The 17,967-nt window shown below is 36.8% G+C and overlaps 1 protein-coding gene and 1 long non-coding RNA gene across 2 annotated transcripts in view; one reads left to right on the top strand and one right to left on the bottom strand.

Annotated features, from left to right (window-relative positions):
- LOC146754132 (uncharacterized) overlaps nucleotides 1–17,967 on the top strand; it is a 187,709-nt gene that overhangs the window by 67,187 nt on the left and 102,555 nt on the right. The gene's annotated exons all lie outside the window — the stretch shown is intronic.
- The window catches only part of LOC146754136 (uncharacterized), a gene marked incomplete at its 5' end in the record, with an annotated part of 50,444 nt that overhangs the window by 24,909 nt on the left and 7,568 nt on the right, over nucleotides 1–17,967 (bottom strand). The window contains 18 exons of the mRNA XM_085529279.1: nucleotides 189–245; nucleotides 796–840; nucleotides 1,889–1,975; nucleotides 2,605–2,651; nucleotides 4,585–4,650; nucleotides 4,753–4,821; nucleotides 5,696–5,747; nucleotides 7,038–7,094; nucleotides 7,636–7,680; nucleotides 8,729–8,815; nucleotides 9,449–9,495; nucleotides 11,465–11,530; nucleotides 11,633–11,701; nucleotides 12,576–12,627; nucleotides 13,918–13,974; nucleotides 14,518–14,562; nucleotides 15,611–15,697; nucleotides 16,331–16,377. Coding sequence (XP_085385405.1) covers nucleotides 189–245; nucleotides 796–840; nucleotides 1,889–1,975; nucleotides 2,605–2,651; nucleotides 4,585–4,650; nucleotides 4,753–4,821; nucleotides 5,696–5,747; nucleotides 7,038–7,094; nucleotides 7,636–7,680; nucleotides 8,729–8,815; nucleotides 9,449–9,495; nucleotides 11,465–11,530; nucleotides 11,633–11,701; nucleotides 12,576–12,627; nucleotides 13,918–13,974; nucleotides 14,518–14,562; nucleotides 15,611–15,697; nucleotides 16,331–16,377 — 1,082 coding nt within the window. The remainder of the gene's footprint in view (nucleotides 1–188; nucleotides 246–795; nucleotides 841–1,888; nucleotides 1,976–2,604; nucleotides 2,652–4,584; nucleotides 4,651–4,752; nucleotides 4,822–5,695; nucleotides 5,748–7,037; nucleotides 7,095–7,635; nucleotides 7,681–8,728; nucleotides 8,816–9,448; nucleotides 9,496–11,464; nucleotides 11,531–11,632; nucleotides 11,702–12,575; nucleotides 12,628–13,917; nucleotides 13,975–14,517; nucleotides 14,563–15,610; nucleotides 15,698–16,330; nucleotides 16,378–17,967) is intronic.

Below are 17,967 nucleotides of genomic sequence, written 5' to 3'. Positions count from 1 at the left end.
ATCTCAAGTGGAAAAACATCCTCTTTCTATTACTTCTCACTCTTACTGAGAATTGTAAACAAGTGTCTGAACTAGAACATGGAACAGAAATTCAGATGCAGACTCTGCCTAAATGTAAATGTACCTACTTCATGCGTCTATCTATGCAATGAGCATTACTTTTAATAAAAGTGAAATTATTGCCATACCTGATTCCAGATAGACTGTCAAAAGCATGCAGGTCCAGCACATTGGAAAGATCAACTCTGCACAGACAGGGAGAGAAAGAAAGCTTTGTATTTTCACTGCATGTAAGAATTATGTGTACTGAAGCTTCGATTACTCATTTTTAAACATATAAATAATTGTTCATGTTTGTTGTTTTTTTTTCCTGATCTCTTATTCCAATGCAAAGCACCAGAAGCTAGCCCTATTTTCACATGTCAGCAGTCAGTGCTATCTACCATGGAGTAAAGCAGCTTTCAGCTGTACAGTAATATGGGAGCATAAAAAGAGAATTTTAGTGAATACAGTTAAAAAATAAATTAATACTAAAAAACAAACAAAAAAACAAAAAAAAAAAAACCACACAAGAATCTGTTTTCTGAAAGATGTGATTTGTATTGGATGCCTAAGTGTTATCTAATTCTCTGATGGGAACAATCGTTCTGTACCTCTTTGAACACAAGCACACATTAAAACACAGTACAGGTAGGTATGCATGTGCACAGCCAACAGATCATAATGAAAGCTTTGTGAAAATAATGTCAGTGGGACAGGATTTGGTACTTGTTGGAATACAGGTTAATCTAATACCTCGACCTTTGTGTCTCCAAAGTTTCGACAAGTCCATTTATTGACCTAAAACAAATAGAAAAAAGCAAAATGAGGTGCAAACGCAACTGTAATATATCCATTGAACAATTTAACAATGTAGAGCAATACAAGAAACATAACGCCATCTCTCACACTGTTACTCAATGTTTTACAGTCCAAGAGGCATCAAGAAAAAGTTTGCTTTTGTGACATTTTATAGCCGAACCAAGGTCAAAATTCACAACTTCTGACAATAAAATATTACTACTGAACATAGCATTTTTCTTCTCCCCGTACAAACTGCAAGGTTAAGAATTCTCAAGAGTCTGAACCACAAATAACGTTGCAAAGTATTTCTCAATATTCCATTTTGTCTGTCACGGTACTGAGAAAGATGGAACACACCTTTGAACACTGGTTTGATTCAGCCCATTTGTTCTTTTACATCCATGACAATTATTCAGATATCTTCCATACCCCTTTATATTTGCTAATAAATATGTATGGACTAGCAGACATTGCCCCCTGTAGTTAACTCAGACAAATGGCAACAGCTGCCCAATAGTATAAGAATGTGAGCACTTAAGACAAAGGTCTATTATAAGGCATTTTTTAGGCCTAATTTAGCCAAGGAAACGGTGTGGAGTTGCACCAGAAGAGGGTCAGGTTGGGTATTAGAAAAAGGTTCTTCACCAGAGGGCGGTAGACATGGAACAGCCCCAAGCAGCCAGAGTTCAAGGAACGTTTGGAGAAAGCTCTCAGACATAGAATTGGAATTTTGGGTGGTCCTGAGTAGAGCCAGAGGTTGGAGTCAATGGTCCTTGAAGGTTCCCTCTAACTTAAGAGCATTCTTTGATTCTATTCTATAATTCTACACTTCTGAGCAGGTAACATCAAATCTTACTTAGGCAAGCTGATAAGACTGTGGAAGCACAGAAATGCACTGGAAACATCTCCAGAAAGGGGCAGACTCTTTTTCACTGCTTTCTCACTGCTCTTTTTCACTACATGATCTGTTGGAACAATCATGAGATCTAATTTCTAAGAACATTTGAGCACATACAATGTCACTGTTATACCAGAAATTTCATACCTGACAGTTGTTCTGACTTTATTCAATTCTTCCCTTGAAACCAAATCCGTTTTATTGACGATTACAAGATCAGCTAATGCAACCTGCCTATGCATTTGGAAAAAGAAAAAAGGAACACCTTGAACAAGCAGATTTTTGTAAGGCCGAAGCAGTATGTCTCTCATAGCACTGTAAAATTACTATATTGTTAGTACAGGAAGGCAAACATTAACCAAACCATCAGCCAACTAAAACATCATGGAATGACTACAGTATTAGCTTCTTGAGGTTACTTGTGGCTTGTGCATTTCAGTAGACAAAAGTAGCAGCAGACAGTGACATGAAAGACAAGCCATGGCCACTGAAATGTTTACAAGCACAGCATGCTGAGGCTTTTTCACTGCTAGCAAAAATGTATAGCTAATGGTGAGGAGACTATACTGAAAACTGTTTTTGTAGCTGAAAGTTGAGCTTCTTTCAACCTGTTATTTGTACTCTATCTGTTGTAGTTTCCATGGAAAAAAAGAGGAGGCATTCTTTTCAGATCAACCTACTTATTAGAAAATTCATATCTAAGCAGAATGATCAAATGAAGTACAGAGTAATTTTTGTTTTCTACCTTTGTTTAAAAGCAAGGGAGGGGAAAACCTTAGAAAAGAAAAAGAATCAATTTTGAATGATCTTCCGCACAGTGCAGTCACTGACTATGATTAAAAAAGTGGTTTTGATATCCATACCGAGATGCTTCGTTGACAAGGCCTTCTGGCTTCTCCTCTGTCAAGTGCTAGACAATAATTAAAACAACTGGATTAAGCATGTTTAAAAAATGCTCAAATTAATTTGCATTTAAACTATGCCAAAATCATTTTACACAATGTATGATTTTCATTCATACTGCTTAAGTTACTACATTGTAAGGAACTGATTTTATGGCCAACTATCAATGAAAAAGCTAGAAATGAAAAACTATTTCTGCACTTACCAGTCCTCACTGTTCTGTAGGTCTGTTCTTTCAGTACACTTTACTTAGATGCCTCTGTTACCTGACATTTTATTCTACTTCCAGGCAACTAAATCATCTGTAAATCCGATACAGTATGTAGTAGTCTGCCTCACTCTCTCACCCTGGGAATGAACCTATTGGTTCTTTTTTCATCTTCTTTCCATTCTATTGCAGTCTCTTCCAGATCATACAGCTCATGGACACCTTGGCCTATCTCTTGATGAGATTTGCCTTGAATAGATACGAGTCCCTTACCAGAAAAATAACTCTTAGAGTATATAAACAAACCTTTAAAAACAAAATACTTATGGAGAAAAAAAAACCCCACAACTTTACAAGTACACAGAGCAGGGAAAAACCTCTGACAAATATGCAGAGGTTGATCAAAATAACAATGCAACAGAGTCATCTCTTGTAACAACCATTCTTACAATTAAGAATTATACTTTGCTATACTCTGCCTTCAGCTTCTCATTTGGACGGTTACCTGGAATATTTATGCAAATTTCAATGTCATCTCCTACCATGCCACTTTGATTGTATGTATGATATATGTCTCTATGAAAGCCTCATCACCTGTCCAAGGTGATGTAAAATAGGCAAAAATGCTGAGTCTGTTCCCACTGAGTTCTCATGCTTAACACTTACACTGTCTTGAAACAGAATCTCTCAATAGCAGAGAAAGAACAAATATCTGTGTGGTGAAATGACTAGCAATGGAATTAACAATGGAATACTTTCAAAACTAAGTCCATTAACTCACATGCCAAACGTTGCACTAAAAGAGTTTTCATCACTTGAAAACTGTCTAAAATAGAATGTAAATATTACTGGGATCCCAAAGCTCAGTACAACAGAAGCATACTTCTAATCAGCAGTACAGCTAATGAGTACAACAGACAGCTTGAAGTGCATCAGCACTGCCGGCTTTATGCTGCTGTTGTTCTACTTGTCAAGAAATAAACCTTTCTTCCAGTGAAGTACAAATAATTACCTTGCTGCCTCTGACACACATATGTTCTCAGGAAACAAATCACAGCACATTTGATTGTTTTCCTTAGACCTTGTCTAATCATACAATCGACTTTTTTATCATTTACTTAGCTTTGTGGTTTAAGGAAAATGAAAGTACATCCTCAAGCATCACCAACGTTCACCTCAGAACTATGCAATGAATCGTACACGGGGATGAATACACTTATGTGTAAATCACATCTTTAAAACTGCAGTCTGATGTAATCAAAAAATTTTAGGTGGACCATCACTAGCATTGTGCTGCATTGTTACACTCAATTAAACTTCTGTTTATTATGCCAATAACTGTAATCATGGACAGAAACCTGTAACTACATCCCTAGCTAAGGAGCCATCTAGGTGAAATGGATGAGACCTTTCAGAGCAAAGGAGGGGAAAACAACATCACCTCCTTTCACTTATGTCCTGATCATTAATCCTGACCCACTCATGTTTGGGACTGCAAGTCTCCCCTTTCACTACACAGCAAGTAGTACTGTGGTTTGCTTCTCTGTCAGCTACCTTGAGTGGTCTCATTGGCCAGCAGGTATTTAAGTGTCTCTACATGGATCAATGACAAACTGATGTTCTCTCTTTTGTCTGCTCTTTGACCTGTATGTGGCTGACAATACACTGCAGTTTCTTTCCATTTAAAAAGAGGGAAAGCACAAAACAAAGAGGTTGGAAGTTGCAGGCAAACCTTCAGTCTTATGACATCCATGGTACGTCCAGTCCTATCTTTCACATTCTTTTCCCACAGAAGATTCTACAAAGAGGAAAAATGTTTTCACAAACAGAACAGCGTAAGATGATTTTCTACAAAAGGACACAATGATTTTGCACTTGACTGCGATGTATTAATATCTACCTGTATAAAGAGATTAAGGTTTTCTTCCTTCATATTTCCTAGGACTTCAAGTGTTACTGTCACTATGTCCTGTAAATGGAAAGACACACAAGACAGACAAGATAGATGCTTAAAAGCAGCATTTAGCACAGAACTGCTTATACTCTAAAGGAGTGACAGGCCAGACCCTTTCCCCTTCAATTATTTATTAAAAATCAAAACCACAAAACAGACAAAATACTGTATTTTCTCTCTAAATAAAACACAATCACCAAGATAAAAATGCAATTTACACTGTAATATGCAAGGATTGTTTTACTGCACAGAGCAAGAGAGAAGATTCTACCCTGACATAAATAAAAGCTGGGTTACATATCTGGAAAAGCAAAGCATTTCACATTCCTAACCTTCTAGCACACGTGCGGTTATAGGATTTATATCAAATTTATAGGAAAACCTAATTCACTGTTACAGGTTGGTCTGTTGATTTTCTGTGTAAAAACAAAGGGAAGCACTCACAGAATGTGTCTCTCTAACACCTTAATTAATGCAAAGTTGTGAACAGCAACTCCCCAGTATCTACAAACACTGACATCATTTCGACCTACGGGATAAATATCAGGTGTAAGTATAGGGCTCAATTCTCAAATCTCAATTGCTCAATAAGGGCAAATATTGAAAGGAATAGTATTACTTGTCTGTTGTAGTAATGCTCTCCATGTACAAGAACACTGTTTCCAACAATAGAACTCTTAAACCATATTTGAAAGCAGAACTCAGTATATACATTTACTATCTATCTGTATCAAAGTACATGGCATTCAGTGTAATATTCCAGAGATCTTAAACATACTATTCTCTACTTGAAACCTTCTGAAAAAATAAGATGATTAGTATGCCATGGTTGCAGTTATCCTGAACTATCTTCTAACAGCGAGACTGAAGCAGTGCTTGTTGTAATTACCTTGTCGAGATGTGCATCTGTTGTCTTCATACTCTCGAATTTTTTCTGCAAGCTGTAAACTAGCAGATGTTGCATTTGCACTGGATGGATGCAGTGTCATTATCTCAAACAAGATCTACACAAACTCTTCAGTACTGCAGACCAAAACTAAAGTGCTGTTATCAAAGTAATTTTCAACTGTTAATTCAGCTTTAATCTCAGAATAGTTATGTTTATTTATGTTTGTTTGATCTTTCAAATGATCTGTGATAGGAAGTCTGCCACAGCTTAACTGCTGGAATTCCACTGTCAATTATCTAATTTGACTATAGTAATGTACAGAACCATTACGGATTTCCTTTCTAGATTAGGAAAAAAATTCTGACGTATGAGTGATAAAGCAAGGAGTGACCTATTGGATGGTCATTTCTGGTTGGATTAAAGCTGTCCTTGGGCCAAGAGAGTCTGTTATGGTTAGAAACGCTTTGTTCTAACTCAGCTCTCAGTGTCTTACAAGAAAGACTTAGGAGACCCATTTTCACAACAAGGCTAGTAGTACGACCTACTAACTTTTAACCATCACAGAGTAAGTCGCCATGGACTTCTATATACATTTTACACTCTTACATCGTTATAAAACAAAAAAGCAACTTCTGACATCTGTGGGATGATTTGTTGGGCATCACTTTTTGAAACTATGTTAGGAAGTAAAAAAGGAACAAAGCCATTGCTTCTAAGAGTAAAATGTGCAGTATAAAATGAAGTGAAATACTATACAACGCTTTCTACTTAACTCATTCCCAAAGCTAATTCCCACTGCACACTGTGCAGTGTTTGCTAATTTAAAGCTCAGCCTCTTAGTCATAAAAGAACCAGAGGACATAACGGATCCAGGAACACGCTGAACAACATTTCCAAGGCCTAGGTTGTTGTGGAACTCAGAGTTTCCTGTGAAAACTAAGGTCTCCAGTTCATCACAATGTAAAGCAAGAAAGAAATTAAATCCTCTGAGTTTTAAGAGAACCAGAAAAAAGCACTGAGATCTTATTTAGTAGTAGTAGTACTAATGGACAACTTAAAGCCTCAACAAGGGAAACGGGGGGAAAACGCCAAACAATCGTGGGTGCTTTGGCTCTCATTTCATTTTACAAACCCTACAATCTTTTGCTGCATGTATCTCAAGTGGAAAAACATCCTCTTTCTATTACTTCTTACTCTTACTGAGAATTGTAAACAAGTGTCTGAACTAGAACATGGAACAGAAATTCAGATGCAGACTCTGCCTAAATGTAAATGTACCTACTTCATGCGTCTATCTATGCAATGAACATTACTTTTAATAAAAGTGAAATTATTGCCATACCTGATTCCAGATAGACTGTCAAAAGCATGCAGGTCCAGCACATTGGAAAGATCAACTCTGCACAGATAGGGAGAGAAAGAAAGCTTTGTATTTTCACTGCATGTAAGAATTATGTGTACTGAAACTTCGATTACTCATTTTTAAACATATAAATAATTGTTCATGTTTGTTGTTTTTTTTTCCTGATCTCTTATTCCAATGCAAAGCACCAGAAGCTAGCCCTATTTTCACATGTCAGCAGTCAGTGCTATCTACCATGGAGTAAAGCAGCTTTCAGCTGTACAGTAATATGGGAGCATAAAAAGAGAATTTTAGTGAATACAGTTAAAAAATAAATTAATACTAAAAAAACAAACAAACAAAAAAAACACACAAGAATCTGTTTTCTGAAAGATGGGATTTGTATTGGATGCCTAAGTGTTATCTAATTCTCTGATGGGAACAATCGTTCTGTACCTCTTTGAACACAAGCACACATTAAAACACAGTACAGGTAGGTATGCATGTGCACAGCCAACAGATCATAATGAAAGCTTGGTAAAAATAATGTCAGTGGGACAGGATTTGGTACTTGTTGGAATACAGGTTAATCTAATACCTCGACCTTTGTGTCTCCAAAGTTTCGACAAGTCCATTTATTGACCTAAAACAAATAGAAAAAAGCAAAATGAGGTGCAAACGCAACTGTAATATATCCATTGAACAATTTAACAATGTAGAGCAATACAAGAAACATAACAACATCTCTCACACTGTTACTAAATGTTTTACAGTCCAAGAGGCATCAAGAAAAAGTTTGCTTTTGTGACATTTTATAGCCGAACCAAGGTCAAAATTCACAACTTCTGACAATAAAATACGACTACTGAACATAGCATTTTTCTTCTCCCCGTACAAACTGCAAGGTTAAGAATTCTCAAGAGTCTGAACCACAAATAACGTTGCAAAGTATTTCTCAATATTCCATTTTGTCTGTCACGGTACTGAGAAAGATGGAACACACCTTTGAACACTGGTTTGATTCAGCCCATTTGTTCTTTTACATCCATGACAATTATTCAGATATCTTCCATACCCCTTTATATTTGCTAATAAACATGTATGGACTAGCAGACATTGCCCCCTGTAGTTAACTCAGACAAATGGCAACAGCTGCCCAATAGTATAAGAATGTGAGCACTTAAGACAAAGGTCTATTATAAGGCATTTTTTAGGCCTAATTTAGCCAAGGAAACGGTGTGGAGTTGCACCAGAAGAGGGTCAGGTTGGGTATTAGGAAAAGGTTCTTCACCAGAGGGCGGTAGACATGGAACAGCCCCAAGCAGCCAGAGTTCAAGGAACATTTGGAGAAAGCTCTCAGACATAGAATTGGAATTTTGGGTGGTCCTGAGTAGAGCCAGAGGTTGGAGTCAATGGTCCTTGAAGGTTCCTTCCAACTTAAGAGCATTCTTTGATTCTATTCTATAATTCTACACTTCTGAGCAGGTAACATCAAATCTTACTTAGGCAAGCTGATAAGACTGTGGAAGCACAGAAATGCACTGGAAACATCTCCAGAAAGGGGCAGACTCTTTTTCACTGCTTTCTCACTGCTCTTTTTCACTACATGATCTGTTGGAACAATCATGAGATCTAATTTCTAATAACATTTGAGCACGTACAATGTCACGGTTATACCAGAAATTTCATACCTGACAGTTGTTCTGACTTTATTCAATTCTTCCTTTGAAACCAAATCCGTTTTATTGACGATTACAAGATCAGCTAATGCAACCTGCCTATGCATTTGGAAAAAGAAAAAAGGAACACCTTGAAAAAAAAAGCAGCTTTTTGTAAGGCAGAAGCAGTATGTCTCTCATAGCACTGTAAAATTACTATATTGTTAGTACAGGGAGGCACACATTAACCAAACCATCAGCCAACTAAAACATCATAGAATGACTACAGCATTAGCTTCTTGAGGTTACTTGTGGCTTGTGCATTTCAGTAGACAAAAGTAGCAGCAGCCAGTGACATGAAAGACAAGCCATGGCCACTGAAATGTTTACAAGCACAGCATGCTGAGGCTTTTTCACTGCTAGCAAAAATGTATAGCTAATGGTGAGGAGACTATACTGAAAACTGGTTTTGTAGCTGAAAGTTGAGCTTCTTTCAACCTGTTATTTGTACTCTATCTGTTGTAGTTTCCATGGAAAAAAACAGGAGGCATTATTTTCAGATCAACCTACTTATTAGAAAATTCATATCTAAGCAGAATGATCAAATGAAGTACAGAGTAATTTTTGTTTTCTAAATTTGTTTAAAAGCAAGGGAGGGGAAAACCTTAGAAAAGAAAAAGAATCAATTTTGAATGATCTTCCGCACAGTGCAGTCACTGACTATGATTAAAAAAGTGGTTTTGATATCCATACCGAGATGCTTCGTTGACAAGGCCTTCTGGCTTCTCCTCTGTCAAGTGCTAGACAATAATTAAAACAACTGGATTAAGCATGTTTAAAAAATGCTCAAATTAATTTGCATTTAAACTATGCCAAAATCATTTTACACAATGTATGATTTTCATTCATACTGCTTAAGTTACTACATTGTAAGGAACTGATTTTATGGCCAACTATCAATGAAAAAGCTAGAAATGAAAAACTATTTCTGCACTTACCAGTCCTCACTGTTCTGTAGGTCTGTTCTTTCAGTACACTTTACTTAGATGCCTCTGTTACCTGACATTTTATTCTACTTCCAGGCAACTAAATCATCTGTTAATCCGATACAGTATGTAGTAGTCTGCCTCACTCTCTCACCCTGGGAATGAACCTATTGGTTCTTTTTTCATCTTCTTTCCATTCTATTGCAGTCTCTTCCAGATCATACAGCTCATGGACACCTTGGCCTATCTCTTGATGAGATTTGCCTTGAATAGATACGAGTCCCTTACCAGAAAAATAACTCTTAGAGTATATAAACAAACCTTTAAAAACAAAATACTTATGGAGAAAAAAAAAACCCCACAACTTTACAAGTACACAGAGCAGGGAAAAACCTCTGACAAATATGCAGAGGTTGATCAAAATAACAATGCAACAGAGTCATCTCTTGTAACAACCATTCTTACAATTAAGAATTATACTTTGCTATACTCTGCCTTCAGCTTCTCAATTATACTTTGCTATACTCTGCCTTCAGCTTCTCATTTGGACGGTTACCTGGAATATTTGTGCAAATTTCAATGTCATCTCCTACCATGCCACTTTGATTGTATGTATGATATATGTCTCTATGAAAGCCTCATCACCTGTCCAAGGTGATGTAAAATAGGCAAAAATGCTGAGTCTGTTCCCACTGAGTTCTCATGCTTAACACTTACACTGTCTTGAAACAGAATCTCTGAATAGCAGAGAAAGAACAAATATCTGTGTGGTGTAATGACTAGCAATGGAATTAACAATGGAATACTTTCAAAACTAAGTCCATTAACTCACATGCCAAACGTTGCACTAAAAGAGTTTTCAACACTTGAAAACTGTCTAAAATAGAATGTAAATATTACTTGGATCCCAAAGCTCAGTACAACAGAAGCATACTTCTAATCAGCAGTACAGCTAATGAGTACAACAGACAGCTTGAAGTGCATCAGCACTGCCGGCTTTATGCTGCTGTTGTTCTACTTGTCAAGAAATAAACCTTTCTTCCAGTGAAGTACAAATAATTACCTTGCTGCCTCTGACACACATATGTTCTCAGGAAACAAATCACAGCACATTTGATTGTTTTCCTTAGACCTTGTCTAATCATACAATCGACTTTTTTATCATTTACTTAGCTTTGTGGTTTAAGGAAAATGAAAGTACATCCTCAAGCATCACCAACGTTCACCTCAGAACTATGCAATGAATCGTACACGGGGATGAATACACTTATGTGTAAATCACATCTTTAAAACTGCAGTCTGATGTAATCAAAAAATTTTAGGATGACCATCACTAGCATTGTGCTGCATTGTTACACTCAATTAAACTTCTGTTTATTATGCCAATAACTGTAATCATGGACAGAAACCTGTAACTACATCCCTAACTAAGGAGCCATCTAGGTGAAATGGATGAGACCTTTCAGAGCAAAGGAGGGGAAAACAACATCACCTCCTTTCACTTATGTCCTGATCATTAATCCTGTCCCACTCATGTTTGGGACTGCAAGTCTCCCCTTTCACTACACAGCAAGTAGTACTGTGGTTTGCTTCTCTGTCAGCTACCTTGAGTGGTCTCATTGGCCAGCAGGTATTTAAGTGTCTCTACATGGATCAATGACAAACTGATGTTCTCTCTTTTGTCTGCTCTTTGACCTGTATGTGGCTGACAATACACTGCAGTTTCTTTCCATTTAAAAAGAGGGAAAGCACAAAACAAAGAGGTTGGAAGTTGCAGGCAAACCTTCAGTCTTATGACATCCATGGTACGTCCAGTCCCATCTTTCACATTCTTTTCCCACAGAAGATTCTACAAAGAGGAAAAATGTTTTCACAAACAGAACAGAGTAAGATGATTTTCTACAAAAGGACACAATGATTTTGCAGTTGACTGCGATGTATTAATATTTACCTGTATAAAGAGATTAAGGTTTTCTTCCTTCATATTTCCTAGGACTTCAAGTGTTACTGTCACTATGTCCTGTAAATGGAAAGACACACAAGACAGACAAGATAGATGCTTAAAAGCAGCATTTAGCACAGAACTGCTTATACTCTAAAGGAGTGACAGGCCAGACCCTTTCCCCTTCAATTATTTATTAAAAATCAAAACCACAAAACAGACAAAATACTGTATTTTCTCTCTAAATAAAACACAATCACCAAGATAAAAATGCAATTTACACTGTAATATGCAAGGATTGTTTTATTGCACAGAGCAAGAGAGAAGATTCTACCCTGACATAAATAAAAGCTGGGTTACATATCTGGAAAAGCAAAGCATTTCACATTCCTAACCTTCTAGCACACGTGCGGTTATAGGATTTATATCAAACTTATAGGAAAACCTAATTCACTGTTACAGGTTGATCTGTTGATTTTCTGTGTAAAAACAAAGGGAAGCACTCACAGAATGTGTCTCTCTAACACCTTAATTAATGCAAAGTTGTGAACAGCAACTCCCCAGTATCTACAAACACTGACATCATTTCGACCTACGGGATAAATATCAGGTGTAAGTATAGGGCTCAATTCTCAAATCTCAATTGCTCAATAAGGGCAAATATTGAAAAGAATAGTATTACTTGTCTGTTGTAGTAATGCTCTCCATGTACAAGAACACTGTTTCCAACAATAGAACTCTTAAACCATATTTGAAAGCAGAACTCAGTATATACATTTACTATCTATCTGTATCAAAGTACATGGCATTCAGTGTAATATTCCAGAGATCTCAAACATACTATTCTCTACCTGAAACCTTCTGAAAAAATAAGATGATTAGTATGCCATGGTTGCAGTTATCCTGAACTATCTTCTAACAGCGAGACTGAAGCAGTGCTTGTTGTAATTACCTTGTCGAGATGTGCATCTGTTGTCTTCATACTCTCGAATTTTTTCTGCAAGCTGTAAACAAGCAGATGTTGCATTTGCACTGGATGGATGCAGTGTCATTATCTCAAACAAGATCTACACAAACTCTTCAGTACTGCAGACCAAAACTAAAGTGCTGTTATCAAAGTAATTTTCAACTGCTAATTCAGCTTTAATCTCAGAATAGTTATGTTTAATTATGTTTGTTTGATCTTTCAAATGATCTGTGATAGGAAGTCTGCCACAGCTTAACTGCTGGAATTCCACTGTCAATTATCTAATTTGACTATAGTAATGTACAGAACCATTACGGATTTCCTTTCTAGATTAGGAAAAAAATTCTGACGTATGAGTGATAAAGCAAGGAGTGACCTATTGGATGGTCATTTCTGGTTGGATTAAAGCTGTCCTTGGGCCAAGAGAGTCTGTTATGGTTAGAAACGCTTTGTTCTAACTCAGCTGTCAGTGTCTTACAAGAAAGACTTAGGAGACCCATTTTCACAACAAGGCTAGTAGTACGACCTACTAACTTTTAACCATCATAGAGTAAGTCGCCATGCACTTCTATCTACATTTTACACTCTTACATCTTTATAAAACAAAAAAGCAACTTCTGACATCTGTGGGATGATTTGTTGGGCATCACTTTTTGAAACTATGTTAGGAAGTAAAAAAGGAACAAAGCCATTGCTTCTAAGAGTAAAATGTGCAGTATAAAATGAAGTGAAATACTATACAACGCTTTCTACTTAACTCATTCCCAAAGCTAATTCCCACTGCACACTGTGCAGTGTTTGCTAATTTAAAGCTCAGCCTCTTAGTCATAAAAGAACCAGAGGACATAACGGATCCAGGAACACGCTGAACAACATTTCCAAGGCTTAGGTTGTTGTGGAACTCAGAGTTTCCTGTGAAAACTAAGGTCTCCAGTTCATCACAATGTAAAGCAAGAAAAAAATTAAATCCTCTGAGTTTTAAGAGAACCAGAAAAAAGCACTGAGATCTTATTTAGTAGTAGTAGTACTAATGGACAACTTAAAGCCTCAACAAGGGAAATGGGGGGAAAACGCCAAACAATCGTGGGTGCTTTGGCTCTCATTTCATTTTACAAACCCTACAATTTTTTGCTGCATGTATCTCAAGTGGAAAAACATCCTCTTTCTATTACTTCTTACTCTTACTGAGAATTGTAAACAAGTGTCTGAATTAGAACATGGAACAGAAATTCAGATGCAGACTCTGCCTAAATGTAAATGTACCTACTTCATGCGTCTATCTATGCAATGAACATTACTTTTAATAAAAGTGAAATTATTGCCATACCTGATTCCAGATAGACTGTCAAAAGCATGCAGGTCCAGCACATTGGAAAGATCAACTCTGCACAGATAGGGAGAGAAAGAAAGCTTTGTATTTTCACTGCATGTAAGAATTATGTGTACTGAAGCTTCGATTACTCATTTTTAAACATATAAATAATTGTTCATGTTTGTTGTTTGTTTTTTCCTGATCTCCTATTCCAATGCAAAGCACCAGAAGCTAGCCCTATTTTCACATGTCAGCAGTCAGTGCTATCTACCATGGAGTAAAGCAGCTTTCAGCTGTACAGTAATATGGGAGCATAAAAAGAGAATTTTAGTGAATACAGTTAAAAAATAAATTAATACTAAACAAACAAACAAACAAAAACAAACACACAAGAAGCTGTTTTCTGAAAGATGTGATTTGTATTGGATGCCTAAGTGTTATCTAATTCTCTGATGGGAACAATCGTTCTGTGCCTCTTTGAACACAAGCACACATTAAAACACAGTACAGGTAGGTATGCATGTGCACAGCCAACAGATCATAATGAAAGCTTTGTAAAAATAATGTCAGTGGGACAGGATTTGGTACTTGTTGGAATACAGGTTAATCTAATACCTCAACCTTTGTGTCTCCAAAATTTCGACAAGTCCATTTATTGACCTAAAACAAATAGAAAAAAGCAAAATGAGGTGCAAACGCAACTGTAATATATCGATTGGACAATTTAACAATGTAGAGCAATACAAGAAACATAACAACATCTCTCACACTGTTACTCAATGTTTTACAGTCCAAGAGGCATCAAGAAAAAGTTTGCTTTTGTGACATTTTATAGCCGAACCAAGGTCAAAATTCACAACTTCTGACAATAAAATATTACTACTGAACATAGCATTTTTCTTCTCCCCGTACAAACTGCAAGGTTAAGAATTCTCAAGAGTCTGAACCACAAATAACGTTGCAAAGTATTTCTCAATATTCCATTTTGTCTGTCACGGTACTGAGAAAGATGGAACACACCTTTGAACACTGGTTTGATTCAGCCCATTTGTTCTTTTACATCCATGACAATTATTCAGATATCTTCCATACCCCTTTATATTTGCTAATAAACATGTATGGACTAGCAGACATTGCCCCCTGTAGTTAACTCAGACAAATGGCAACAGCTGCCCAATAGTATAAGAATGTGAGCACTTAAGACAAAGGTCTATTATAAGGCATTTTTTAGGCCTAATTTAGCCAAGGAAACGGTGTGGAGTTGCACCAGAAGAGGGTCAGGTTGGGTATTAGGAAAAGGTTCTTCACCAGAGGGCGGTAGACATGGAACAGCCCCAAGCAGCCAGAGTTCATGGAACATTTGGAGAAAGCTCTCAGACATAGAATTGGAATTTTGGGTGGTCCTGAGTAGAGCCAGAGGTTGGAGTCAATGGTCCTTGAAGGTTCCCTCTAACTTAAAACCATTCTTTGATTCTATTCTATAATTCTACACTTCTGAGCAGGTAACATCAAATCTTACCTAGGCAAGCTGATAAGACTGTGGAAGCACAGAAATGCACTGGAAACATCTCCAGAAAGGGGCAGACTCTTTTTCACTGCTTTCTCACTGCTCTTTTTCACTACATGATCTGTTGGAACAATCATGAGATCTAATTTCTAATAACATTTGAGCACATACAATGTCACGGTTATACCAGAAATTTCATACCTGACAGTTGTTCTGACTTTATTCAATTCTTCCTTTGAAACCAAATCCGTTTTATTGACGATTACAAGATCAGCTAATGCAAGCTGCCTATGCATTTGGAAAAAGAAAAAAGGAACACCTTGAAAAAAAAAGCAGCTTTTTGTAAGGCAGAAGCAGTATGTCTCTCATAGCACTGTAAAATTACTATATTGTTAGTACAGGGAGGCACACATTAACCAAACCATCAGCCAACTAAAACATCATAGAATGACTACAGCATTAGCTTCTAGAGGTTACTTGTGGCTTGTGCATTTCAGTAGACAAAAGTAGCAGCAGCCAGTGACATGAAAGACAAGCCATGGCCACTGAAATGTTTACAAGCACAGCATGCTGAGGCTTTTTCACTGCTAGCAAAAATGTATAGCTAATGGTGAGGAGACTATACTGAAAACTGGTTTTGTAGCTGAAAGTTGAGCTTCTTTCAACCTGTTATTTGTACTCTATCTGTTGTAGTTTCCATGGAAAAAAACAGGAGGCATTATTTTCAGATCAACCTACTTATTAGAAAATTCATATCTAAGCAGAATGATCAAATGAAGTACAGAGTAATTTTTGTTTTCTACCTTTGTTTAAAAGCAAGGGAGGGGAAAACCTTAGAAAAGAAAAAGAATCAATTTTGAATGATCTTCCGCACAGTGCAGTCACTGACTATGATTAAAAAAGTGGTTTTGATATCCATACCGAGATGCTTCGTTGACAAGGCCTTCTGGCTTCTCCTCTGTCAAGTGCTAGACAATAATTAAAACAACTGGATTAAGCATGTTTAAAAAATGCTCAAATTAATTTGCATTTAAACTATGCCAAAATCATTTTACACAATGTATGATTTTCATTCATACTGCTTAAGTTACTACATTGTAAGGAACTGATTTTATGGCCAACTATCAATGAAAAAGCTAGAAATGAAAAACTATTTCTGCACTTACCAGTCCTCACTGTTCTGTAGGTCTGTTCTTTCAGTACACTTTACTTAGATGCCTCTGTTACCTGACATTTTATTCTACTTCCAGGCAACTAAATCATCTGTTAATCCGATACAGTATGTAGTAGTCTGCCTCACTCTCTCACCCTGGGAATGAACCTATTGGTTCTTTTTTCATCTTCTTTCCATTCTATTGCAGTCTCTTCCAGATCATACAGCTCATGGACACCTTGGCCTATCTCTTGATGAGATTTGCCTTGAATAGATACGAGTCCCTTACCAGAAAAATAACTCTTAGAGTATATAAACAAACCTTTAAAAACAAAATACTTATGGAGAAAAAAAAAAACCCACAACTTTACAAGTACACAGAGCAGGGAAAAACCTCTGACAAATATGCAGAGGTTGATCAAAATAACAATGCAACAGAGTCATCTCTTGTAAGAACCATTCTTACAATTAAGAATTATACTTTGCTATACTCTGCCTTCAGCTTCTCAATTATACTTTGCTATACTCTGCCTTCAGCTTCTCATTTGGACGGTTACCTGGAATATTTGTGCAAATTTAAATGTCATCTCCTACCATGCCACTTTGATTGTATGTATGATATATGTCTCTATGAAAGCCTCATCACCTGTCCAAGGTGATGTAAAATAGGCAAAAATGCTGAGTCTGTTCCCACTGAGTTCTCATGCTTAACACTTACACTGTCTTGAAACAGAATCTCTGAATAGCAGAGAAAGAACAAATATCTGTGTGGTGAAATGACTAGCAATGGAATTAACAATGGAATACTTTCAAAACTAAGTCCATTAACTCACATGCCAAACGTTGCACTAAAAGAGTTTTCAACACTTGAAAACTGTCTAAAATAGAATGTAAATATTACTTGGATCCCAAAGCTCAGTACAACAGAAGCACACTTCTAATCAGCAGTACAGCTAATGAGTACAACAGACAGCTTGAAGTGCATCAGCACTGCCGGCTTTATGCTGCTGTTGTTCTACTTGTCAAGAAATAAACCTTTCTTCCAGTGAAGTACAAATAATTACCTTGCTGCCTCTGACACACATATGTTCTCAGGAAACAAATCACAGCACATTTGATTGTTTTCCTTAGACCTTGTCTAATCATACAATCGACTTTTTTATCATTTACTTAGCTTTGTGGTTTAAGGAAAATGAAAGTACATCCTCAAGCATCACCAACGTTCACCTCAGAACTATGCAATGAATCGTACACGGGGATGAATACACTTATGTGTAAATCACATCTTTAAAACTGCAGTCTGATTAATCAAAAAATTTTAGGTGGACCATCACTAGCATTGTGCTGCATTGTTACACTCAATTAAACTTCTGTTTATTATGCCAATAACTGTAATCATGGACAG

This window comes from Coturnix japonica, chromosome Z (assembly GCF_054131305.1).
Source record: "Coturnix japonica strain WE chromosome Z, WE-NBRP24, whole genome shotgun sequence".
NCBI lineage: Eukaryota > Metazoa > Chordata > Aves > Galliformes > Phasianidae > Coturnix > Coturnix japonica.
Note: the sequence above shows the minus strand (reverse complement) of the source record. Positions and strands in the feature narration are given on the sequence as shown.